The 27133-nt window shown below is 38.0% G+C and overlaps 1 protein-coding gene across 1 annotated transcript in view; it reads left to right on the top strand.

Moving 5' to 3' along the window:
• Positions 1 to 27133, top strand: part of MIGA1 (mitoguardin 1) — an 82348-nt gene that overhangs the window by 11088 nt on the left and 44127 nt on the right. Inside the window, exons 3-7 of the mRNA XM_036256415.1 lie at positions 3985 to 4162; positions 6401 to 6537; positions 8841 to 8967; positions 12876 to 13009; positions 14304 to 14427. Of these exons, the coding sequence (XP_036112308.1) occupies positions 3985 to 4162; positions 6401 to 6537; positions 8841 to 8967; positions 12876 to 13009; positions 14304 to 14427 (700 nt within the window). The remainder of the gene's footprint in view (positions 1 to 3984; positions 4163 to 6400; positions 6538 to 8840; positions 8968 to 12875; positions 13010 to 14303; positions 14428 to 27133) is intronic.

The raw sequence follows: 27133 nt of genomic DNA, 5'->3' as shown, positions 1-27133 counted from the left end.
GATTGCCCAAATTCAGAGTGTTGAGTGGGAGAGACTAAGAATTAAGCAAGCACTTACAAATCTGTCTAAATGCAGTGTGGTATCCTGAATTGGTCCTGGAAAAGGAAAGAGCATTAGTAGAAAAACTGGTGAAATCAGAGTAGGGTCTACAGGTCTTTTTTTCTTTCTTTTTTTAAAAAAATTGATTTGGGAGAGAGAGAGAGAGAAACATCGATTCACTGCTCCACCCATCCATGCATTCATTGGTTGTTTCTTGTACATGCCCTGACCCGGCATCGAACCCACAACCTTGACATATCAGGACAATGCTCTAATTAACTGAGCTACCAGGCCAGGGCAAGGTCTATAGTTAGTAATAGTATGCTAATGTTAATTTCTTAGTTTTGACAGTACTATGGTTATAGAAGATGTTAATATCAAGAAAACCTGAGCGATATGGGAACTTCCTTTACTATCTTTGCAACTTTTCTATAAATCTAAAATTATTCCAAAATAAGATGTTTGTTAAAATAAAATATTAAGAGCTCACATTTTTGAATGCCTGCTGTGTCAGATATTACTTTATATATGCTATATCCTTTCACCACAACCCTCTGAGGAAGAAATTAATACCCCTATTTGTCTAGAGTTTGCAGTTAGCATGTGACATGTGATAGGCTCCAGTTATCAGAGAGATTTATTCAAAATATATTTATTAAGCATCACTCTGTTTCAGTCAAGCTACAAAGTGTTGAGCAAGATCTAGACATAGTCCCTGCCCTTACTGAGCTTAGAACCCCCACCCCACCAAAAAAAAAGAAAAGGTGTGTGGTAAGTACAGTGTTTGACCCAGAGGAATAGATCGATTTAGTTCTAGTGAGAAGTTTATGCTGTGTAAAGTGATATAAGTTTATTGGAACAGAAGACTTGTATGTGACTAAATCACTATTCTGTTTCCAGAGAACATCAGATGAGGGAGGAAAAGTTGACAAGAACATTAAACAATGGCATCAGGTTATGGAGTGGGGAGGATAGTGAAATATGAGCACAAGGGAATGGTGTCTTATTCCTTTCTTTGTATTCTCAGTGTGTGGCCCATAAGTTGATGTTCAATGAATAGAGCACATGTTTAGTTTTCATTTTTTCTGAAGGTAAGGCAATGGACTATATCACCTCAAAAAGCCCCTCTGAGTTTTGGAATTTCTAGTATTCCAGGGAATGATATAGAAGTAATTGGCTTTCATATGGAGAAAAAAAGTAACATATGAAAAGTGATAAGCAGGAGTAATATTAGAAACTTTCAAACCTTGTGTCCAGATTAATTATAAACATCTTTCCCTGGGAAATTTGCTTTATTTTTGTCATAGAAAAGGTTTCTTTTTTCACGAGGTTAGGACTGTAAACTTTAGTGGGTATTTTATATAAAAATAATACATGACATATAAACAGAATTTATAGCTTAATAAAAGTGAATTGCTTTCTATTGTATTTTGAATTCATATCAGTAAAGCACATATATGTAGTTTTAATTTTCTATTTACTTTTTCTAATAGTTCTCTAGCCATACAGTGCTCTAACATACTGGATTTAAAAACACGTTAGCTGCCCTGGCTGGTTTGGTTCAGCGGTTAGAGCATCGGCCTGCGGTCCAGAGAGACCTGGGTTTGGTTCCCGCTAAGGGCACGTACCTGGGTTGCATTTTGTCCCCCACTCGGTGTGTCCCTTTCACTTCGATGTTTCTCTCTCTCTCTCCCTCCCACTCTATCTGAACAAAAAATGGAAAAATGTCCTCAAGTGAGGATTAAAAAAAAAAAACCATGTTAGCTGTGGCTGGGCCTGTGTTAATAGATTATGTTTTAATGGAGGTCTTATTTTTATTTTACATTTACTCATGCAGTAAATACTAATCTTTACATTTCATTTAAGAAGAATGTTTGTTAATAATGAAGTCATGGCAATTTATAAAATCTAACGAAACGTAAGATGTTTCTAATAATACTATTTTAAGAATTTATTTTATTATTGGATCTTTAGCATCAAAATTCAAGGATCTATTTTTATAATTTGTGAGAAGAAAAATCTGAGGCCGTGTTGGGATGTTTTAATATTTTGTGATAGTTTTAGAGGAATTTAAATGGACTTGGAAGAAAGATAGAGTAAGGATAGTTTAAATTTTTAGATCACAGTCACTGAGGCCAAATGCTAATGGCAAGTGGAAGTAAATTATTTCTGGTATACTAGAAAGTAGGGAATTCTTTTGGATTTATTTAAAGAAACAAGATACTATTTTTAAAAAAAACAGCTTTATTGAAGTAGGATGGACACACATTAAACTGTACATATTTAAAGTGTGCAGTTTAAGTTTTGACATATATGTATATATACCTGTGAAATCCTCACCACAATCAGAGTAAAGAACAATTTCATCATCTCCATACATTTCTCATTTCCCTTTATATTCTCTCCTTTTGCACCTCCTTGTTCAACACCCCCCCCCAAGTTTCTCTAGGCAATCAGATATGCTTTTTGTAACTATAGATTAATTTGTATGTTCTCTAATTTTATGCAGTTTGTTCTTTCTTTTGTCTGGGTTTTTTCCATTCAGCCTAATTATTGTGAGATATGTACATGTTGTGTATACCAATCGTTAATTCTTTTTATTACAGAATAGTATTTCATTGTATGGTTGTGCCACAGTTTGTTCACCTCTTCACATGTTGATGGATATTTGGGTTGTTTCCTGTTTTGTTTTTTAAATTATAAATAAAGCTACTAAGAACATTCCTGTACAAGTCTTCATATAAATGTATGCTTTCATTTCTTGTGGGTAAATACTTAGGAGTGGAATGGCTGAATTCATAAGTGAATTATTGTGTATGGTGAAACATGGATTGAAGTTCCATTTGACTACATATAGATCACCAGTGTTTTTTTCCTGCACCAGTTGTTGAAAAGACTATCCTTTCTCTACTGAACTGCCTTTGTACCTTTGCCAAAAATTAATCACCTGTGTATGTGTGGGTCTATTTCTGTACTCTCTTCTGCACTATTGATCTATTTGTCTCTTCTTATGCCAATATGACTCTGTCTTATATATTGTAGCTTTACAATAAGTCTTGAAATCAGGTAATATTAGTCTTCCAACTTTGTTTTGACTATTCTAGGTCCTTTTTATACATGTGAATTTTAGAATCAGCTATCAAAAACAAAACAAAACTTTCTAGGTTTGTCATTAGGATTCCATTGAAACTAAAGTTCAGTTTGGGGATAATATTCATCTTTATTGAGTCTTTTAACCCATAAATGTATTACAGCTTTCCATTTATTTAGGCTTTATTTTTTTTACCCCCTCAGCATTATTTGCTAGTTTTCAGGGTACATGTCTTTCATATCTTTTGTCAGATTTATCCAAGTATTTCATATTTTATGCTGCTACTGTAAATGGTATTTAAAATTTTTTAATTTCCAATTATTTGCTACTAGTTATGAAAATGTATATTTTTGTATATTGATCTTGCATCTTACAACTTTATTAAGCTCACTTATTCTAGTAGCTCTTTGTGTTTCATAGGATTTTACTACATAGATGATGGGCATATGTTTTTTTTTTTTATCCTCACGCGAGGACATTTTTCCATTTTTTGTTCAGACAGAGTGGGAGGGAGAGAGAGAGTGAGAGAGAAAAACATCGATGTGAAAGGGACACATCGAATGGCTGCCACCCACACGACCAGCCAGGGCCGGGGACAAACTGCAACCGAGGTACGTGCCCTTAGCGGGAACTGAACCCGGGTCTCTCCGGACCGCAGGCTGACGCTTTAACCGCTGAGCCAAACTGGCCAGGGCTAAAATTCAAATTGAGCTAGCCATATTGACTGAATAAAATAATATTTCCTGGGTAGTATTTAGTACTAGATTAGCTTAAGAATAATTTTTGTGTTTATGTCTTTATTTTAAGTAAACAAATAAAAGATTTTTTTTTCAATCTAACTGCGTCTTTTCCAGATCAGGTTTTCACCGGTAGCTAAAAAGTTGTTTGTGGTAACTGCAGTGACTGCCGTATCTGTAATTTTTCTGGCTCATCACTTTAAAAGAAGACGTGGGAAGAAGAAAGAAAAAATATTGCCATGGGAACCAGAGCACCTCATACTTGAATACACAAAAAGAGCAGCATCAGACAAAGGTATGTAGAAATAGCTGAATTAAGTCTACAAAATAAATTTTACATGTAAATCATAACTGGAATGCAGTGATTTCAGTGGTTTAGTCTCCAAAATGTTCTTCCTTAATATTTAACTTGCCAGTAATACAGATTAATTTTAGAAAAATTAGAAAATTCAGATGAGCAAACAGAAACAATGAAAATCACTGGAAACTTTGCTACTCCAGAAAAAACTACTGTTAATATTTTGCTGTATATCGATCCATTTATATTTCCATTTCAAAATCATATTGAGACATACAATTTTATCCAGTAGTCTCCCCTGTCCATGGTTTTACTTTCTGTGGTTTCTGTTACCTACAGTCTACCATCAGAAAACATTAAATGGAAAGTTCCAGAAATAAACAATTCATGTTTTAAGTTGTATGCCAATTTGAGTAGTGTGATGAAATCTCATGCTGTCCTGCTTCATCCAGCGGGGGACAGAATCGTCTGTCCGGCACACCCACGCTGTATCCACTACCAAAATGCCCATTAATCACTTGGCAGCCATCTCAGTTATCATACTGACTGTTACAGTATCACTGTGCTTGTGCTCAGTTAACCCTTATTTTACTTAATAATGGTCCCAACACACAAGAATAATAATGATGCTGACAATTTGGATATGCCAAAGAGAAATCATAAAGTATGTATGTATAGGTAAAAACAGTATATGTCGGGTTCAGTACTCTTCATGGTTCTAGCCATCCACTGGGTGCCTGGGAATGTATTTCTGGCAGACAAGGGGGGGACTACTGTATTATGTTCAAGAAAATGATTTATATATTTTAGGTAAAATTTTGATAAAGACTTTTTGTAATATGATCTTAAAATATTTAATAATATGTAAGAATGTTCTTCCAGGTCAGTAAATCTATCTCTATGCTATAATTTTCATTTTTAACATTTTATTAATTTTCAGTTTTATTGAAAATAATTTGACACGTGTGCTTTCATTTTTAATATGTATTTAATGTTAAATTTGTACAAATAAACCCTAATTTATTTAGTTTCCTTTGGGATGTTTTTTTTGCTTTTCATGTACTTGTCTATTTCCTTAGTATATAAAGTTCTAGAAGTAGAATACCTTTAAAGCATATGTAGGTTTTTTTTTTTTTAGTGATGTAGTATGTATTGCTAAATTGTATCAAAATAATTTCTTGAGCATGCTAGATTTCTTCTTTATTTTAAATTAGTTTTAAATTTATGACTTAGTATATGATATGTTTTTGTGATTCATTTGCACAGCAAATAATTAACAAATGGCTATTTTGTATCAAGTACAGTGAACATTGCAACAATAATGATGGCTCCTACTAAGATTTTATTAGATTTCAGCTGCAGTGCTAAATGCTATATATTCACTGTCTTAGTTAACCTTTATAGCAATCCTATGAATTAGGACTATAATTTATGTTATTGTTCCCATTTTATACATACAGAAAATTGAGATATGAAAAAGGTAAATGAAATGTTCAAGTTCATGTAACTAATAAATGGCCAACATTTGAATCAAAGAGTGACTTAATTGCTGTATTTAGATAAACTAAAACACAACATCTTCCCTAGATGAATGGATAGATAGTTAAGGAGACAGATGTGTAAAAAAATAATTACAATATAATGTGACATGAATAAGGTTTTGATGCAGTTCAGGAAAGAAAGTATTTATATTGTTCATTTTATAATTTAAAAGTTCATAGTTGGCGGTATATATATTTTTTAATCCTCACCCGAAGATATGTTTTTATTGATTTTTTTTATGAGAGAGAGGAAGGAGGAGAGGGAGAGAAACATCGATCAGTTGCCTCATGTATACACCCCGACTGGGTATGCAACCTAGGTATGTGCCCTGACTGGGAATCAAACCTGTAACCTTCTACTATACAGGGTGACGCTCCAACCAACTGAGCTACCTGGCCAGGGAGGTTCATACTTGTCAATATTTTTATAAAAATTATAATAGACCATCAAATACCACCCTGATTAATTAGATGAATGTTTTATTCTTCATTTCAGAAGCAGATTTTAGTAGTATTAAAAGCATTGTATAGAGATGTAGATTTTAATAATGGTGTACATTTAATAATTTACACAATTGAGTGAAATGCATTTTAAAATCAGCTTTCTGGATGAATATAACATAAACTTTGAGATTTTACCTGAAATTTATCATTGGACTTATTGCTGCTTGTAATATTTATGTTTGTTTGGTAGGTTCAAGTTGTTCCAGTAGTAGACAGAATTTGACATTGTCTTTAAGTTCTGTCAAAGACAAAGGATCTCAGTCTTGTAACTATGCCAATGGAGGACTTTTCAGTAAATACTCAGGTTCTGCACAGAGTTTGGCCTCTGTAAGTAAAGAAGAACATTTATTATTCTTTTAAGTGTATTTGTCTATTGTTATCTATTGGTTTAAATGTTATACAATTATAGGTAGCTCTTAATATGGAAAGAACCTTAAATCAGATTGAGCCTATTTTCTTCAGGCAAGTAAAATGATCCTTTTGCTAAATATTCAGCCAGTTTGCTTCCAGGCTTTTTGACTAAGTGATGTGGTCCCTGGGGGTCCTATGATAATGGTGGTGATATGGAAATGTTGCTTCAAAGCTACGTGTTCTGCAAAAAGCTGGAAGATACATCCAGACTTTTTACTGGGTCATAAAACTCACTTGATGAGCCTACTTAGGTAAAAACGTTGCTGAAGCCAAGTATGGAGTTCCTCACCTCTGTCTGGAGCATTAATATAGTATGATTGACAAGTGAAGAATGAAGTTACTATTTGTTTAAATGTAGTAGTTTAAAAATAATTTAAAAAAACAGGTAGAATATGCACTTGCAACTGATAAAGAAGCAAGAAATGTACAGTGAAAGCTGTGTTACTGATCCTCCCCTCTTCCCTCCTTGGGACAAACATTGACTGTTTCTTATGTATATTCTTCAGGGAGTGCATGTCTCTACCATCATGTATATTCATTTTTTAAAAAATTTATAGAATGCTGTATTTTGTTCTGTACCTTCTATATTGTATTTTGTTGGAATACATAGCTGCCCCATTCTTAAATGCCTAAAAATATAGTACATTTTTAAAGGCACTCTATGGTGGGAACAACTAGATCAAGGGCCTGCAGGCTTTCAATTCCTCTGTGAAACTGAGCAGGATAATGAAGTATATGGCCATTCTCTGTGTCAGAGAAGTGCCTCTGTTCTGAATTTTCTCAATCGAAAGTTGAAGCTGTTCTTGAGAAGAAAAGAAGGTGGAAAAAAGGGAGTTTCATGATACCATTGTGAGTAACGAGTCTTTAGAATCACCTTACTATACTTGCCTCAGCTGACCTAGTGAGGCCGCTGTCAGGTCTGTGAACCCTGATTTCTGCCCTTTAGTGAATGTCACCTGAATGAGGGTCATGACAACAGGAGTGGAACGGAGGGGACAGGGTCTACAAAACTTGGTAGTGGATATGAGAGGTGTGGGAAGAGAAGTTAAAGGTGACTTTTTGTTTTCTAGTTTGAGAAATCATGGGCATGGACGTTTGTACTATTGGTAAACTTGGGAGGGAGAAGAGCTTTTGTTGTGCTTTTTTGATATAGTCTGTTTGAGATGCCAGCAGCAGAGCTAAGTGGAGTTACCAGGTAGGCAGAAGGGAATGTGAGGTTAGAGTTCTCACAACAGGACAGCACTGGGGTTACAGACTTGGGAGTTACCTGCACAGAGGTGACTGAAATGATGGGCTCAGTGGACCTTGTTAGAGAAGGGGAGATGATAGAGGCTTTTAAATTTTAGTTACCAATGACCAGGGAATGAGCACTGTGATACATTTAAAAGGAAAGTAAGCTAGTGTAAAAAATAATGTAAACTGAGCCACTTTAAAATGGAATCAGAGCTGCCATCCCAGAAAACTGCCTTCCAAGTCTTATTCCTCAAACCTTTGGAATGTTAAACCAGGGTAAAATAACTCTGTACTAGGTCTAAAGCAGCATCGTACCCCAAATAATTGTAAGGATAACAAGAAATCAGATATTCTATGACTACCAGACTGGTGACTGCCAGATTGAAAAGTAAAAACATTCTTTAGAATTAACGTCACTATGTTAGTTTATCTGCACTTGCAGAAATGCCTTCCTTCACTGAGTAATGGCCCTCTTTTCTTTCTCATACGTACCCCGGGCCTTTCTTTCCTGCTCAGAACAACTGTTGGGACTTCTGCCTGAATCAGTGCTGCCGGCGTAGCTATTCCTATGGTTCTCAAATAAATGCTTGTTGCCTCTCTCTTTAGCCTTTTATTTTTGGGTTAATGCTAGTTACCCCAAATCAAAGTAGGTGTGGAAAAAATTTATAAGTAGATATGTAATTAAACAGTAAACTATAAAAATCTGCTCGATTTTTTTTATTTATGGAAATAACTGATTTATGTTCAAAATATTGTTCTGCTTCTGTATTTTTGTACAAATAAAGACTTAGAATTTTTAGGGTCTTATGACTCCTAAATTTGATGAAATATAATCAGATTTATTTCTTCAGGTAGAAATAACATGGATTGTTTTACCAGGAATAGGATTTATATAAATAATTTATAACTATGAAAGGTCACAAAATACTAAAAAAAAAAAAAAAAAAGACAGATTTTGAAGTAACTTTTGTGCATCTTAATTTTAGGTCCAGAGTGTCAATTCTTGTCATAGCTGTGCTTGTGGCAATTCTAATTCCTGGGACAAAGCAGATGAAGATGATATTAAACTTGTTAATATTCCTGTGACTACTCCTGAGAACTTATACTTGATGGGTAGGAATAACATAATAAAGTTTTAAGATATTATACTCACATTTAATGAGAAACTAAAGAACTATGAATTGTTCTGAGGGAAACAAATATAACTTAAAAATGTTCTTGTATCTGTGGAATCTAATGTATATAACACAACTTTTTGTATTAGTTTCCTGAGGGTGCTGTAACAAATTGCCCCTTGGTGGTTTAAAACAGCAAACATTTATTCTGAGAGTTCTGGAGGCAAGAAGTCTGAAATCTTTATCATTGGGTTGAAATCAAGGTGTCATTAGGGCCATGCTCCCTCTGGAGGCTTAGGAAGGAATCTGTTTCTTGACTCTTCCAGCTTCTAGTGACTTCTGGCTTGTGGCCTCCTGATTTCAGTTTTTGCCTTTCTCTTCATTTAACCTTCACCTCTGTGTATATCAAATCTCCCTCTGCCTCTCTCTGACAAGTTATGAGTGAATTTAGAGCCCACCAAGTAATCTGTTTCCTTATGTTAAGATGCTTTAATTTAGCCCTGGACAGTTTGGCTCAGAGGTCAGAGCGTCAGCCTGTGGTCCAGAGAGGCCTGGGTTCGGTTCCCGCTAAGGGCATGTACCTCGGTTGCAGTTTGTCCCCGGCCGTGGTTGGGTTGTGTGGGAGGCAGCCACTCCATGTGTCCCTTTCATGTCGATGTTTTTTTTCTCTCTCTCTCTCTTCTCTCTCCCTCCCACTGTGTCTGAATAAAATATGGAAAAATGTCCTCAGGTGAGGATTAAAAAAAAAAAGAAAAAAAGATTCTTTAATTTAATCACATCTGCAAAGACCCCTTTTCCTTGTAAGATAACATTTATAAGTTCCAGAGACTAGGATCTGATGTCTTTGGGTGGCCATTATTCAGTCTATTACACTACCAAACTCAATCTGTTGACTCTTATTTAATGAATCTACCAGAACCCACTTTACTTACTCTGTTTTATCTAGCTATCATTTGCTTTCTTCTTATATTCAGAGAAGATTTTAAATAGAAAGAGGCCTGTGTTTTAAATCTCAGTATTCCTCTTGGCTTGACCATGAGCATGTCTAGAATGTTCCACTGGAAATCAGAAAAAGAACCAGAGAACGTAACACCGAGTCAGATCAAATACTTTTTCAAATGCTTTTCACTGTTCTTCTCTATTCTAGTTTAGGCTATATTCCTTTTAATGAAAGGAAATTCATATTAATTAAAAAACAAAACCCCAAAACTTTGATGTAGCCCCTAGCCAATGAGAAGTAAAGGAGATGATGACTTGGCAGAAGAATTGTGTGCCTCTGAATGCATTCCCACAGTCTAGAGTAGTTGGGGACGAATCATCTCTAGGGGTGTCACAGTAGGTACTCCTGCCCATGGGGAAAGATGTAAGAGTAGTTCTTTTGCCACCTTTTCCAAAGGTCTTCAAAGAATTAAGATCACTATGCTTCTAGGTTACTCTGATTATGTCTAGTAAACCTACCTCACAGCTGCTGTTGGGATAGTGTAGAGAAATGGAGCAAAACTAGCGAAGCTACTAGGAGTCTGAGTATCACAGAATCAGGATTCGTAAGAGCCCTATGGATCACCCGGTCACCCACCTATTGTTTCAGTTCCCTTTATGAGACTGATGACATATAAAAAGATTGGTGACATATGTTTGAATTTCTGTTACACAACTGATGATATGTGACCATTGTTCCTCAGTGAGGTAAGACCCCATACTTCCCAAGAGATGACTGCTGTTAGATAATTCTTCTTTATGTTTAGCCAAAATAATCAGATGGATAGAGAGTGGATGGAGTGAGGAAAGGCTGAAGAATTAGAATTGTATAGTTTGGAGAAACGAGAGTAGATAGTGATATATAGTCATTGTCTTTTAAGTGCTTAAATTTTTTAGAAGGATGATCTAGGTAGCGATTCTTTGCTACAAAAATAAAACAGGAAGGAAAGACCTAAATTGCATTTGAAGATCATTTTAGTTTTTTAGAGTTGTAGGTTCTCTAGGTAATTGAAGAAATTATTTTTTGTTTGTTTGTTAATCCTCACCTGAGGACATTTATTCATGGATTTTTTAGAAAGAGTGAAAGGGAGGGAGGGAGAGACAAAGAGAAGGAGAAACATCGATGTGAGAGAGACACATCGATTTGTTTGCTTCCTGCATGACCCCATCAGGAGTAGTTATTGAACCAGCAACCCAAGTATGTGCCCTTAACTGCCCGTGACCCTTTGGTCTGAGGGCCAATGCTCTAACTGCTGAGCCAAACTGACCAGGGCTGAAGAAATGATTTTAGAGGAGAGGTATTCTTTACCTATCATATCTTAGGAACATCTTGAGAACAACTTGCCCAGATTCTTAAGCAGCTTTTAAAGATATTTTTCTGTTATATGTCTAGGAAAATTAAAGTTTTAAAATATTTTTGTTTTGGTAAGCCTTTTTTAAAACATAATCCAACCACTGATCAGTAAGGCTTTTATTTATTTATTTTATTTGTAGAAAAAGAGGCGCATACATATTCCCCTACTTTTCCACATCAGCAGGGATATGAAATTTCAACTTGAACTATTCTTTATGGGTTCTCACCATAGTGCTGTAGATTTTTAACTCTGGCTCAGCAATTTATTCACCTAGATCAGCAAGTTGGTATCTTACTCATTTAAGACACCTTTCAGCCTAGCCCGTGTGACTCAGTGGTTGAGCATCGACCCATGCACCAAGAGGTCACCAGTTCAATTCCCGGTCAGGACACATGCCCAGGTTGTGGGCCAGATCCCCAGTGGGGGGCATGCAGGAGGCGGCCAATCAATGTTCTCTCTCATTGATGTTTCTGTCTCCCTCTCCTTCTCCCTTCTTCTCTCTCTAAAATCAATAAAGAAAAAAATATAGCCCTGGCTGGTTTTGCTCAGCGGTTGGAGCGTTGGCCTGCGGTACAGAGAGACCCGGGTTCGGTTCCCGCTAAGGGCACGTACCTCGGTTGCAGTTTGTCCCCAGCCCTGGTTGGTCGTGGGGGTGGCAGCCACTAGATGTGTCCCTTTCACATCAATGTTTCTCTCTCTCTCTCTCTTCCTCCCGCTCTATCTGAACAAAAAATGGAAAAATGTCCTCGGGTGAGGATAAAAAATAAAATAAAAAATAAAAATAAAAAAATATATTTAAAAAAAAAAAAAGACACTTTTCAGTGGGAAAAAAGAGAAGACTATATTCTAGACTTCTATGCTATTATCTTTTCCCTTAGCTTTATTCTTTCCTTTGGAGAACCTTTATAAACCTGATGGATTATCAACTAGTTTCTTCCTTTACCTATCAGTTTCCATTTTAACATAGGGGGTTTGGAAAGATAGTTGTGTGACTATAAACATTAGCCATTATTGTTGGACTTTTATTTATTTATTTATTTATTTATTTAATTTATTGATTTTACAGAGAGAGGAAGGGAGAGGGAAAGAGAGATAGAAACATCAATGAGAGAGAACATTGATTGGCCACCTCCTGCGTGTCCCCCCACTGGGAATTTGGCCCACAACCTGGGCATGTACCCTGATCAGGAATAGAACCAGTGACCTCTTGGTGCATGGGTCAGCGCTCAACCACTGAGCCACACTGGCTGGGGTATTGTTCGACTTTTGATGAATTTATGATACTGTTCTGGAAAAATTCCAAGCAACATATACATTTAAATTACATTTTTTTAAAAACAGAAACATTAGTCATTGTTCTCTGATTTTAGGTTGACTGTGACTACTGGAATACATTGGGAAATTAAGATTATACTTTGAAATGTGAGCATAAAATTGTTTTTTAGTGCTGAAATTAACATTTAGACTCTGTTTGCCACTGATGATAATGGTATGAAAAATACTTCACACCCCAAATGATTTTATTTTGGCATTGGTTTTGCTTACTTAGTGTTGTTCTGTGCTTAATTTTTAGGTATGGAATTGTTTGAAGAGGCACTGCGTCGATGGGAACAAGCTCTAACCTTCCGAAATAGACAGGCTGAAGATGAAGCCTGTGGTTCCATTAAACTGGGTGCAGGAGATGCCATTGCTGAAGAAAGTGTAGATGTAAGATAAGGGTGATTTATTTGACTGTAGTCTTCATAGTATTGGAGGAATCAAACTATGTTTTATTTTATTTATTTTTTCTCCTTCCCAAGGACTTTTTTTTTTTTTTCATTTATCGTCAGACAGAGTGGAAAGGAGAGAGGGAGGAAGAGAGAGAGAGAAACATCCACGTGAGAGACACATCAAGTGGTTGCCACCCACACGACCCCAACAAGGGCCAGGGACAAACTGCAACTGAGATACGTGCCCTTTAGCGGGAACCGAACCTGGGCCTCTCGGGTCCACGGGCTGACGCTCTAACTGCTGAGCCAAACCGGCCAGTGCACAAACTATTTTTAATGTTGATTCAGTGTACTTGCTTTCTAGGGCATTTACTAGAAACCTTATTTTCTCCCTTGGGATTTTTGGAGGCTATTTCTTTTTATTTTTATTTTTATCCTCACCCGAGGACATTTTTCCATTTTTTGTTCAGGTAGAGTGGGAGGGAGAGAGAGGAACAGAGAGAGAGAGAGGGAAACATCGACGTGAAGGGACACATGGAGTGGCTGCCACCCGCACAACCAACCAGGGCCGGGGACAAACTGCAACCAAAGTACGTGCCCTTAGCGGGAACCGAACCCGGGTCTCTCAGGACCGCAGGCCGACGCTCTAACCGCTGAGCCAAACCGGCCAGGGCTGGAGGCTATTTCTTATTGGGCTTTTTTTGTTTAGTTAGTTGTTAAATTCCAAATTTGCAGTTTATCATCAAGTTTCCTGATTTTCTAAGAATGTATAAAACTAAGCAGTTTGATTTCTAAAGGAATTTTTAAAAGTCTGTGTTGTGTTTTGGGTTTAATTAAGTCCATTGTATTCATAGAAATCACACAGTTAGAGCTGTGATGCTCAAATTTGGGCATGTATCATAATCATCTGAAAGGCTTGTTAAAACAGACTTGAGGACCCCACCCCCAGGGTTTTAATTCAGTGGGGCTGGGGTAGGTCTTGAGAATTTGCATTTCTAACAAGTTCCCAGATAATATGGATGCTGCCGGTCCAGGGACCTTACTTTGAGAATCCCTGATCCTAGTCCAACTCAATTTCACTGGTAAAAAAAACTGAAACCCTGAGAACTGAGCCGGTTTCGCCAGAGACACAGCTAGAGCCCAGGCCTCCTGACTTCTGTTACAGTACTCTCACCACCCAACAGTCGTTTTTATATCCCTCACTGCGCTGCCTTTCATTTTAAAATGCAGAATGTTTCGAAGTTTAACATTAGAATATCATTTGGCTGTGTATACTCTTTCTCTCTCTGTAGGATATTATTAGTACTGAATTTATCCATAAACTTGAAGCTCTGCTGCAAAGAGCCTATCGTCTCCAAGAGGAGTTTGAAGCCACCCTGGGGGCATCCGATCCTAATTCTCTTGCAAATGATGTTGGTAAGATGGGTAGCTCACATGGTTTTTGTGAAATGTGTGATTTTCTTTTTTTTACGTTCTTGTAATCATTTAAGTGGTTATATATTTTCTATGAAATAGTAAAAAGCAAAAATGTCCTATCATATTTATTGGGTTTTTTCTTTAGTTTTATTTTTCAAGTGAACTTAATACCTTTAAGATATAAATTCAAGCCCTGGCTGGTGTGGCTCAGTTGGTTGGAGCGTCATCCTGTGCACCAGAAGGTCATGGGTTCGATTCCTGGTCAGGGCACATATCTAGGTTGAGGGTTTGATCCCTGGTGGGGGTGCATATGGGAGGCAACCGATCGATGTATTTCACATAGATGTTTCTTTCTCTCTCTCTCTCTCTCCCCCTTTTTCCCTCTCTAAAATCAATAATAAAAAAAGATATAAATTCAAGTACTTACAGTAGATAGGACTGTGACACTATTTTGAAATTACATCCTAAGTGAAAGAATCCCAGTTAAAGTGCTAGAGGGAGGAAAAAAAATAATATAAAAATGAAACATAAACACACCACCTCAGAAAGGTGCATGTAATTCATGGCACACCTTTAAGATATTTTAAGTCATTCTATTTCTTGAACTCCATTTTAATTGCAGGCTAGATTTTGATGTAAGTAGTCATTACATACATTATTATATACCATTGCCTTTGCTTCCTATTTTATTTTATTTATTTATTTTTTTATCCTCACCTGAGGACATTTTTCCATTTTTTGTTCGTATAGAGCGGGAGGGAGAGAGAGGAAGAGAGAGAGAGAGAGAAACATCGATGTGAAGGGACACATCGAGTGGCTGCCACCCGCACAACCAACCAGGGCCAGGGACAAACTGCAACTGAGGTACATGCCCTTAGCGGGAACCGAACCCGGGTCTCTCTGTACCGCAGGTCGATGCTCCAACCGCTGAGCCAAACCGGCCAGGGCTGCTTCCTATTTTAAAGAGAAAAGAACTTTGAAGAGACTTCTTAAGTGAAGTCTTCCAAGGAATGATTAAAATTGCTTCTGCCTTGGCTGGTTTTCTCAGTGGTTACAGCATTGCCCTGTGGACCAGAGACACCTGGGTTTGGTTCCCGCTAGGGGCACGTACCTCTGTTGCAGTTTGTCCCCGGTCCCGGTTTGGGTCGTGTGGGTGGCAACCAGTCAGTGTGTCTCTCTTGTATCAATGTTTTTCTCTCTCTCTTCCTCCCTCTCTCCCTCATGCTCTATCTGAAGATAAATGCAGAATGAAATAAAACAAAATTATGTCACATCTCTTTTTTAAAAAAGTACTTGAGTCTTTTTATTGAGGATTGTTGTTTTCTAGTAAAAAAAAAAAAAGTTAAGGAATGTTAAGTTTTTCCACATTCATTTCTGAACATAAAGTACTGAAAGTGCCTGCAGTTTGAATTGTTTACGTGTCTATATATTTTGATTTTAGGTAAAAGATTTCATTTGTACATGCATAGGGCAAGGTAGGGGGAATGGGCATAGAGTTTTCATGCCCTCTCCATACCACCCTCCCAGCACCTGGAGGTGTTCACCAACCTGGAAGCTCTCTGAACTCTGTAGTTTAGCATTTTTATGGAGGCTTCACTATGTAGGCACGGTTGAGTAAATCATTGGCCATTGGTGATTAACTTAATCTCTGGCTCTACTCCCCTCTGGGGTCAGGATTGGAGCTTAAGATTCCAACCTTTTTTTTTTTTTTTAATGTTTTTCTTTATTGATTTCAGAGCGAGAGGAAGTGAGAGGGAGAGAGAGAGATAGAAACATCGATGAGAGAGAACATCAATTGGCCGCCTCCTGCATGCCCTCCTATGGGGATCTGGCCCACAACCTGGGCATGTGTCCTGACTGGGAATCGAACCGGTGACCTCTTGGTGCACGGGTCGACGCTCAACCATTGAGCCACACCAGCTGGACAAGAGTCCAACCTTTTAATCACATGGTTGGTTCCCTTGGCCATCATCTCCCACCCTCCAAGAGTCACCTGATTAGCTTAAACTCAGGTATAGTTAAATACTAAATACTAAAAGATGCTCCTGTCACCCTTATCACTCAAGAAATTTCAAGGATTTTAGGAGCTCTCTGTGGGTAAATTGATAATTATATATTACTTATTATATCACAGCATTATGTCTAGAAGTGGGTGGAGCCAGCATCTGATACGTGAGGCAGGATACGTTCAAGTTACCTTAGGTACCAAAATCATTATTTAAATATAAAATTTAAAAAAAAATTTAAAGTACAGCCTGGACGGTGTTGCTCAGTGGTTGAGTGTCAACCCATGAACCAAGAGGTCACAGGTTCGATTCCCGTTCAGGGCACATGCCCAGGCTGTGGGCCAAATCCCCAGTGGGGGGCATGCAGGAGGCGGCCAGTTGATGTTCTCTCTCATCAATGTTTCTATCTATCTGTCCCTCTCCGTTCCTCTCTCTTTAAAATCAATAAAGAAAAAAATAAATGTAGAAAATTTTTTAAAAATTACATTTGACAACAATATTATATTAGTTTCACCAAGAATTATTAGGACACTATTATTCAACCAGCTATATATTCAGCTGATTCTACTTACATATTTTTTACCTTGATCACAAAGTTATCTTGGGATATTTGATTACATATCATACTAAAATGTATGTGTATTTATCTCCTTAACCTAGTAATTCAGGAAAATGTAAAAATTCTTTTGAAAAAGAGGTTAATATCAATTCACATTTTATTTGGAAATATTGCCAATGCTGAGCGTTTTTATTGGTAGGTCTTTGCCCTAAATTTTCATAGCTGGTTTTATACTCCCTTGCAAATCATCTTAGTTTTGGAATGCACATGTGTCAGGTTTTATTGACAATAGTAGATCCTCAGCAAAACTGATTTCATTAATTTGGAATTCAAAATATAAACAGTACAGGCCGTTTCGATCCTGGGTTGGGCACATACAAGAATCAACCAATGAATGCGTAAATATGTGGAACAACAAATCGATGTTTCTCTCTCTCTCTCTCTCTCTCTCAAATCAATCAATAAAATAATTTTTAAAATGTATGAACAGTATTTAATTTTACATTTGTATTATGTATAGTAGAGTAGCTTGCCAAATTACATCGTGGACAAGATAATAGGACAGTTTAAAATCCTCCTCATCATGATTCTTTTAATATGTTGAAAATAGTCAGCATTGAGAGGATAACAGTACCATTCCTGGGCTAGCAACTCTAACCAGGAAAGTAAGACTTGACAGTGATGTTTAATGTGGGTCCTCCCTCGCTCATCTAAACCCAGGAGAGGGAACCACAAACAGCAGAACACCAACACCCACAGGAAAAACTTGACAGGCTCCAAAGCCCACTGTGATAACCAAATGGTGAAACACAGAAACAAAAGCCAAATGAAAGAACAAGACACCTCCACCAAAGATGAGATCAATGTGGAGCAATTAGGCAAGTTAACGAATATAATGAACATAACAGTCTGAGGAATACAGTAGACCCAGAAACATGGAAGTAGGGTACAGACTGACAACCCTCAGAAGAAGGGGTGGTGGAGGTGGGAAGAGAGAAACTACAGAACTTACATGCATATGTGCATAATCAATGGACATGGACAACAAAGCCGGGGGACAGGGTGAGGGGGATGGGGATGGGGGTGCCCTGGGGTAAAAAAGGAGAAACATCTGTAACAAAAATAAAATTAAAAAATTTTAAATAAATTTTTAAATTTATTAATTAAAAATAAATAAATAAATTACCAGAAAAAAAAAAGAAATTATGAAGCATGAATGAGTAAACTCAGAAGGTGATTCTAGTCTCAAAGCATAGGTTTTAATGGAATGGCACAATGTATCTAACATATTTAGTCTTCTTCAAAAAATAGACTTTCAAAATAAAATCCATGGCAAATGTGTAATAAATAAATAAATAAAAATAATAAAATAGCATTTTTTTTTTTAGATAACAATGTGTTTATTGAAGGAGAATATATCTATTCTTTAAAAAAAAAAAAAAACAGAGCTTGCCCAGCCAGTGTGGCTCAGTGGTTGAGTATCGACCCATTCATCAAGAAGTCACCAGTTCTATTCCTGGTCAGGGTACATGCCCAGGTTGTGGGCCTGATTTCCAGTGGGGGATATGCAGGTGGCCAATCGATGTTCTCTCTCATCAATGTTTCTGTCTCTCTCTCACTCTTCCTTTCTCTCTTTCTCAGAATCAATAAAAAGAAAAAAAAAGAATTCCCCATGGCAATGGGCAGCTTTAAAACAAATAATAACAGAACCTGCCCTGGCTGGTTTGGCTCAGCAGTTAGAGCATTGGCCCATGGACCAAAGAGTTGAGGGATTGATTCTGGTCAAGGGCATGTACCTTAGTTGCAGTTCAGTCCCAGCCCTGGTTGGGGTCATGCGTGCGGGAGGCCTGTCAATGTGTCTATCTCATATTGATGTTTCTCTCTCCTGCTCTCTCTCCCTCCCTCCCTTTCTCTCTCCCACTCTGACTGAAGATAAATGGAAAAAGTATCCTCTGGTGAGGATTTAAAAAAAAAAACAGAGACAAAGAACTTTTGAGTTGTTAAGTATAACAAGTCATTTGGTTACTTTAGATAGGTGAAGTTAATAACAGTTTAAAAATTATATAGTATGATTCTAACACTGAATTATGGTAATGGTTACACAACTCTATACACTTATTAAAACTCATTGAATTTACACTTAATAAAAGGAAATTTTATGGTATGTAAATTATATTTCAATAAAGCTGTTAAAAAACAAAATAAGCCCTGGCCGGTTTGGCTCAGCGGTTAGAGCGTCGACCTGCGGTCCAGAGAGACCCGGGTTCGGTTCCCGCTAAGGGCATGTACCTCGGTTGCAGTTTGTCCCTGGCCCTGGTTGGTTGTGCGGGTGGCAACCACTCGATGTGTCCCTTTCACATTGATGTTTCTCTCTCTCTCTCTGTTCCTCTCTCTCCCTCCCACTCTACCTGAACAAAAAAATGGAAAAATGTCCTCGGTGAGGATGATAAAAAAAAAACCAAAAAAACAAAATAAAAAGGTAATGTTTCCTACTAGAAAAATAATAAAATAAAGCTGTTAAAAATAGAGTATGGTTCTGTTAAGCTAATTTTAAGTAAGTGAATTTTCATGAATTAGAAACCATGCAAAATAGCACTTTATGCTAACAATTTTAAATAATGCAAATCCCAAAAATTTAAAAAAAAAAAAAATCTCATCAAGAATCACTTAGTGCCCTGGACGGTTTGGCTCAGCAGTTAGAGCGTCGGCCTGCGGACCAGAGAGACCCGGGTTTGGTTCCCACTAAGGGTGTGTACCTTGGTTGCAGTTTGTCCCCGGCCCTGGTTGGTCGTGCGGGTGGCAGCCACTCGATGTGTCCCTTTCACGTTGATGCTTCTCTCTCTCTCTCCCTCCCACTCTATCTGAACAAAAAATGGAGAAATGTCCTTGGGTGAGGATAAAAAAAAAAGAATCACTTATTGTCAGGGCTGGTAGGCCTGGTGAATTATAAACCATGTTTACTCTAGGTGGGGCCACTTTAGCTGGTAACCAGAAACGTTGAGCATCCTTTGTCAATAGCCTGTGAACCATACTACTGTTTTACATGCATAGGAACTTCTGCACCTGGTTTCGGTGATTATTTTGCTGTTATTTTTACTTTTATTGAATCCTCTGGCTTCCTGGCTCTAAAATCACAGCCCCCTAATGCACTCCTAACCAAGGTATCATTTGTGTTAAAATAGGAAATATTTTTGATACTTGGGAAGTAAGTGATAGTGATATAAAACATCTTACTACAAATACTTCATGTTTTTAAAGCATTCTTAAAAACAGATTTTATTATAGTTGTTTATTGTGCTTTAAAACTATCCTTGAAAAAAAGGTACAGTACAGTACTTGCAATGTACTTCAACCTGTGTTTACATTTATTCCTGTAGGGAAAAAGCTTTGAAATAGGCAGGGTTTGAATTGTGTTTTAAGGCATAAATCCCTTGCATAAAATGTAACCACCCTGTATTCTCTTTATTTATTTTTCTTTTTTTTAATCTTTATTGTTGACTGTATTACAGATGTTCCTCATTTTTCTCCCATTGACCCCCTCCTCCCCACTCCCACACTGTTGTCTGTGTCCATTGGTTATGCATATAAGTTCTTTGGTTTATTTCTTCCCACCCCGCAACCCCCTTCTCTTTGAGGCTTGTCAGTCTAGCAACCAATTTGTTCTTCTTAATCTGTTCACCTTTTTCACCCATTCCCCCAACCCCCCTCCCATCTGGCAACCAACAAAATGTTCTCTGTATCTATGAAAATGTTTCTGTTCTGCCTGTTCATTTTGTTTGTAGATTCTATTGCTGATAGATATGTATTCATTGCCATTTTGTTTGTTCATATATTGTATCTTCAAAAAGACCCTTCAACATTTCATATAATAACGGTTTGGTGGTGATGAACTCCTTTAACTTTTTCTTGTCTGGGAAACTCTTTAAATGTCCATCGATTCTAAATGACAGCTTTGCAGGATAGAGTAATCTTGGTTGTAGGTTCTTGCTTTTCATCACTCTAAATATTTCTTGCCATTCCCTTCTGGCATGCAAAGTTTCTTTTGAGAAATCAGCTGACAGCCTTATGGGAACTCCCTTGTAGGTAACTAGCTGCCTTTCTCTTGCTGCTTTTAAGATTCTCTCTTTGTCTTGAACCTTTTGGATTTTGATGATGATGTGTCTAGGTGTGGGCCTCTTGAGGTTCATCTTGTTTGGGACTCTCTGTGCTTCCTGGACTTGTATGTCTGTTTCCTTCACCAAGTTTGGGAAGTTTTCTGCCATTATTGTTTCAAATAGGTTTTCAACTTCTTGTTCTCTCTCTTCTCCTTCTGGCACCCCAAGATGCGAATGTTGGCACGCTTGAAGTTGTCCCAGAGGCTCCTTACACTATCCTCATTTTTTTCGATTCTGTTTTCTTTTTGCTGTGCTGATTGGGTGTTTTTTACTTCCTTGTATTCCAAATCAATGGTTTGCTTCTTGGCTTTACCTACTCTACTATTGAATCTGTGTAAATTATTCTTTATTTCAGTTAGTGCCTCCTTCATTTCTGACTGTGCCTCCTTCATTTCTGACTGGTCCTCTTTTATGCTCTTGAGGCCCTCACTAAGTTCATTGATCATCCTTATAAGCAGTATTTTGAACTCAGCATCTGTTAGGTTGCTTATCTCCATTTCTCTTTCTTTTCCTGGAGTTTTGTTCTGTTCTTTCATTTGGGACCTGTTTCTTTGTCTCCTCATTTTGGCTGCCTCTCTGTGTTTGTTTCTGTGTATTACTTACCGAGAGGTATGGGGCTATCTGAGACCAGATGCTGCTCGTTTGAAAGAATTTAGGAAAACCTAAAGCAGGATCCAAGACAGGCCAATCCTATGGTTAAGCAACTGGCAACAGCTTGGGTGGGCCTGAAAGTTGGGTGGGCCTGAAAGTTGGGTGGGCCTGAAAGTTGGGTGGGGCGGGGTGGGGCGGGGCGGGGCCTCAGGGAATCACCAGGGCAGGGCAACCAGTATGAGCCAGATTGCTGGAGTCCCAGATATGGCGGCTGTCTGCTGCCCCAGGGAAGGGTTCACCAAAGGAACAAAGGCCTCTGACAGCAGTTTGTCCTAGAAAAAGCCCCCTCTCCAGCCTTCACTCCAGTGCCAAACAGCTCAGTTCTTCCCTGGCACCCCTGGAGCTGTCTCCCCTCCAAGCTTAGAGGGAGCAAGTCTGAGTAAGTCCATGTGCGGGCCCTATAAGGAGCTGCCTGGGGCTCCAGCCAGGTCAGCCTCCCTGAGCCTCAGTTTCCGCTGGTTTTTCCAGCCAGAAGTTATGGGGACTTCTCTTCCTGGCACTGGAACCCTGAGCTGGGTGCCTGGTGTGGGACGGGGACACCCTCAGACCTTAGGGAGGACCTTCCCAGCCGAGGTATCCTCCTGATTTTTATCTGCCACATGTGGGTGTGAGACCAGCCCATCCACCTCTGCCCCTCCTACCAGTCTGGATGTGGCTGCTGCTTTAATTCCGTAGTTGTAGGACTTCCATTCAGCTTGATTTCAGGCGGTTTTGAATGATGGTTGTTCTGTAGTTTAATTGGAACTTTGATGTGGTTGTGGGAGGACGCGATACTGCATTTACCTACGCCGCCATCTTCAAGAATTTTCAAAACATGCAATCTCTATTCTCTAATTTGTCTTTCACATGTTCTGTACTGGTATTTCCTTAAACATTCATTCATTATTGAATATATTTCTATATTTGGTTTTACACACTAAAAGTTTACTCTGGGCTTAAACAATAGTTATTTATTTTATTTATTTCATCATAAAGTGAAATGAAGATTTGAATTGGTTCTCTAATAATAAAAACTTTTTTTTCTTCATTTATGAGACTGTTCACTGTTAAATGGAAGGTGTTGAACTCACTAGAGGGCAGCACATTTTATCTACATATTAGATGCCTATGACTCATAAATGCCATTCTGTGCTGCTTCAAGCATTGGAAGTTAAATTTAGGTCACCACTCTTTTTCTGGCATGTCTTGTATACACCTGCCACTGTAACTCAGAGTGACACAGAGTGTGGAGGTTATGCACAGAGAGTTGACAAATCTTTGGTGTAAATTTCCATTAGTGTGCATGTTCTTCTAGCTAACAGCATCAAGTGTTATGCTTATTTGTAGTCCTGTTTTTTCAGTGAATTGTTAAATTGCAATTGTTAATTCATAATTTTGTTATTATAATTTTTTTTTAAATCCTCACCAGAAGACATTTTCCCATTTATCCTCAGATAGAGTGGAAGGGAGGGAGAGAAAGGAAGAGAGAGAGAAAAACATCGATGTGAGAGAGACACATCGACTGGTTGCATCCCAATGACCTCGACAAGGACCAGGGACAAACTGCAGCCGAGGTACGTGCCCTTGACTGGAATCGAACCCGCAACTCTTTGGTCCACGGGCCGACGCTCTAACTGCTGAGCCAAACCGGCCAGGGCTGTTACTGTAATATTTGAAGCCTCAACCAAAAAACTCCAATATGGCTTCAGTTATAGACAGTATGCTTAGTGGTTAAGAACATGGGCTTTAGAATTAAACAAGCATGGGTTCAAATTCTGGCTCTACCACTCTTAACTGTGAAACCTAAGCAAGTCTTGACCTTTCTTAGACTTAGCTTCTTTAGCTCTAAAATGCAGGACTATATTAGGATCAACTTTATAGAATTATGAAGATTAAATGAGATAACGTGTATCGTATTTTAGTATTGGCACGTGGTAAACACTTGTTCTCTATATTGTAGTTATATTCTACAATTTTTATGAGGCCTGTTCTAAGATTATTTTTAAATCGAATGATTATAAGCAGATGGATGTCACATGTTCATAACTTACTTTACAGTAATGTTATTCAGTTATATCTCTGGACAACATTCATTTTTTCTGAGAATTTATTGAATTTTCTCATAGTAGTAACATAAATTTGCATTTCCTGAAATAAGGTATTTAAGCCATGTTTAAAGTTATTTATTCAAGAAAGTAAGTAGGGCCCTGGCCGGTTTGGCTCAGTGGTTAGAGCGTTGGCCTCTGGTCCGGAGAGACCCGGGTTCAGTTCCCGCTAAGGGTATGTACCTCGGTTGCAGTTTGTCCTCGGCCCTGGTTGGGTCATGTGGGTGGCAACCAGTCAAAGTGTCCCTTTCACGTCGATGTTTCTCTCTCTCTCTCTCTCCCTCCCAACCTATCTGAATAAAATATCAAAAAATGTCCTCGGGTGAGGATAAAAAAAAAAAGAAAGTAAGAAAGTAGGATGTTTTTTATAAATCTGCTTTTTCTCTGTGTTAGGAAAGAAAAGTATCATCTGAAGGACAGGCACTTTGCAAAATTATTTATTCTAAATGTAGCTAAGATTATTGGCTTTCCTTAATCTCTGATCTTGCCATATGGCTAGAAGGAAAACAAAAATGGTAATTTTTGCCTTCACATCCAATTATTTAGCAAAGTCTGTTGATTCTGCCTCCATAATATAGCTCTCATTCATTCTCTTTTTTCTGCAACCTCATTATGTTTTGCTTGGATTTGATGATCTCCTAATTGGGTTCCTGCCTCTGGTCTCATTCCCTGCTGGTACACCTAGGCCTTGCTTTGGAGTTTACCTTCTCGGTACAGAGCTCTCATCTCGTCACTGCCAGGTTCTCAGACCACTGTCTGGCCTATCTGTTTTACTTTTCCCCGTATAATCCAGCCAGTCTAAATAAGCTCTTTTCCAGGACTGAAATTCTCTAAGGTTTTAGTCATATAATCAATTTCAGGGTTTTAGTTTTTCTTGTGTTTCTTTTTGCATTCTTTTGCTGATGCTGTTTCACTGCATAATTCATTGTGCTCTGAACCATTTTTTCTGCTTACAAAACATAACTCTCCTCAAAGTTACTTCATCTATGTGTTCTTTGCTTTTCAAGCCAGAGGAAACCTCTCATACCTTCCTTTGTTCCATAATAATGGCCTTTTGAGGGAAGGGTACCATTTAAAGATTCATCAGTCTCTCTGGTTTCTGAATAAATTGAGAACACAAAAAGAGCCAGATGTTGATGATAAAATAGTATTAACTTCATTTTGAACTTTTTTTTTTTTTTTTTTTTTACTAATGGCTATATTATTAGACAATGTGCTAAGGCTTCCTTACCCTCAAAAAAATTCTTTGGAGAAGAGGTGAGAAAACAGAGCAGATTCCTAATACACTTACCCAGCCAGCTGCATAAGGATTCCCTGCCTGCTTTATAATCCCTGCTAACACTTGTCCAGCTCAGTAGAGGGAGATCTAGTACAAAAGTGATAGGTCTTCAGACCTAGATCTTTTTTAGAAGATGAGTGAGTGAGAGAGAGAACAGAGAGAGAAAGCTAGTGCACACCAAGCACCATACGTTGAACAATGACTATATCTGATTTTCTTCTGTCTACCTAATGACACTCAGGTTCTCAGCATTAGCTAAATTACTCTTCCCAAAGGGAGGACCAAATGGAAAGGTAAGGGAGCAACTTTAAGTGTGAAAGCAGCATAGCTTCTTCCTGGAGGATGGAGTAGAAATCCCACATGAAATAGGAAGCTGTGGGAGGTTACTGACTGGTTTCCTCAATAGCATTGGTTACTTTTGACAGTACATTACAACTATTTATGTACATATCCAGTCCCTTATGTCAGACCTTAAATACCTTGTGGGCAGATGGAACATTTAATTCTGTTCTTTTTAATGCCTGAAACTGTGGCTGCACTATAGTATAGATACTGAGTAGATCTTTGGGTCTTAATAAGATGTTTATCAGAAGCACCTTTGTTAGCTTTCCAACAGTGTGTATCCTAGGCTTTGATCCAAATATACTGAATTTGAAACTTAGGGGTTGCAATTATGACATACATCTGTATGTCATAGTTTAGCAGGTGATTCTCATGTGCATTTCTGTTCAAGAGGCTTTCAAGTAATATATGAATGATCTATGGATGGATAGGTAGATAGATAAGATGGATGACATTAAGATTTTCTGCAATACATTTAAGTAAGTTGGTGTTATTATTTCAGTGTATTATTGAATATAGTTTAGTTTTAGGTAGGTTTAATCAAGACTAATTTTGTTGCCTGGCCAGTATGGCTCAGTGGATTGAGCACAGGTCCATGGACTGAAAGGTCCTGGTTCAATTTCCCAGTCAAGGCACATGCTTGGGTTACAGGCTCAATCCCCGGTGGGGGTGTGCAGGAGGCAGCTGATCCATGTATCTCTCTCACATCAATGTCTCTCTCTCTCCCTTCCCTTCTCTATAAAAACATATTTTTAAAAACACAACTAATTTTGTTAAAGGATATGAGGAAAATATAATGTTTTCATTTTAGCCTTAAATATATAGTTAAAGCACTGCTACCCTTAAGTCTATTTCTCTATATAAAAAAATTGCAGAAACTACCAGTGTTTTAGTCCTTTTTCTTTTCCTCTCTGTAGAGGATTATCAGGCCTCTAAGCCTGTAAGGTTTGTTGTTACTTGTTTTGAGTTCCCATGCTGTTTTCTATAAAGTGATAGACCAAGCATAAAAAGTATAGAGAATATTTTTTAAAGTTTTATCAAATACCACATGCCACAAATGCTTCCAATTTTGAAAGTAACGAACTATATAATTGCAGATATCGTTGAAGTAATCTATGAACCTTTTCCTGATTCTGATTCTCTTTTCTTCCAGAGTTACTTATTTTGGTGTTTATCATAACCCTGTGCCCCACTTGTAGTGTTCCAGTGAACATGCCTGCCTGTGTCTCTGTGCACATTTGCAGGCATTTTTCTTTTCTTTTTTTTTTTTATCCTCACCTGAGGACATTTTTCCATTTTTTGTTCAGGTAGAGTAGGAGGGAGAGAGCGGAAGAGAGAGAGAGAGAAACATCTATGTGAAAGGGACACATCGAGTGGCTGCCACCCGCACGACCAACCAGGGCCGGGGACAAACTGCAACCGAGGTACGTGCCCTTAGCGGGAACCGAACCCGGGTCTCTCTGGACCGCAGGCCGACGCTCTAACCGCTGAGCCAAACCGGCCAGGGCTGCAAGCATTTTTCTAGGACAGTTTTTTATCATCCTCACCCGAGGACATTTTTCCATTCTTTGTTCAGATAGAGTGGGAGGGAGAGAGAGGAACAGAGAGAGAGAAACATCGATGTGAAAGGG

This window comes from Molossus molossus, unplaced genomic scaffold (genome assembly GCF_014108415.1).
Source record: "Molossus molossus isolate mMolMol1 unplaced genomic scaffold, mMolMol1.p scaffold_m16_p_12, whole genome shotgun sequence".
NCBI classification, from domain to species: Eukaryota; Metazoa; Chordata; class Mammalia; order Chiroptera; family Molossidae; genus Molossus; species Molossus molossus.
Note: the sequence above shows the minus strand (reverse complement) of the source record. Positions and strands in the feature narration are given on the sequence as shown.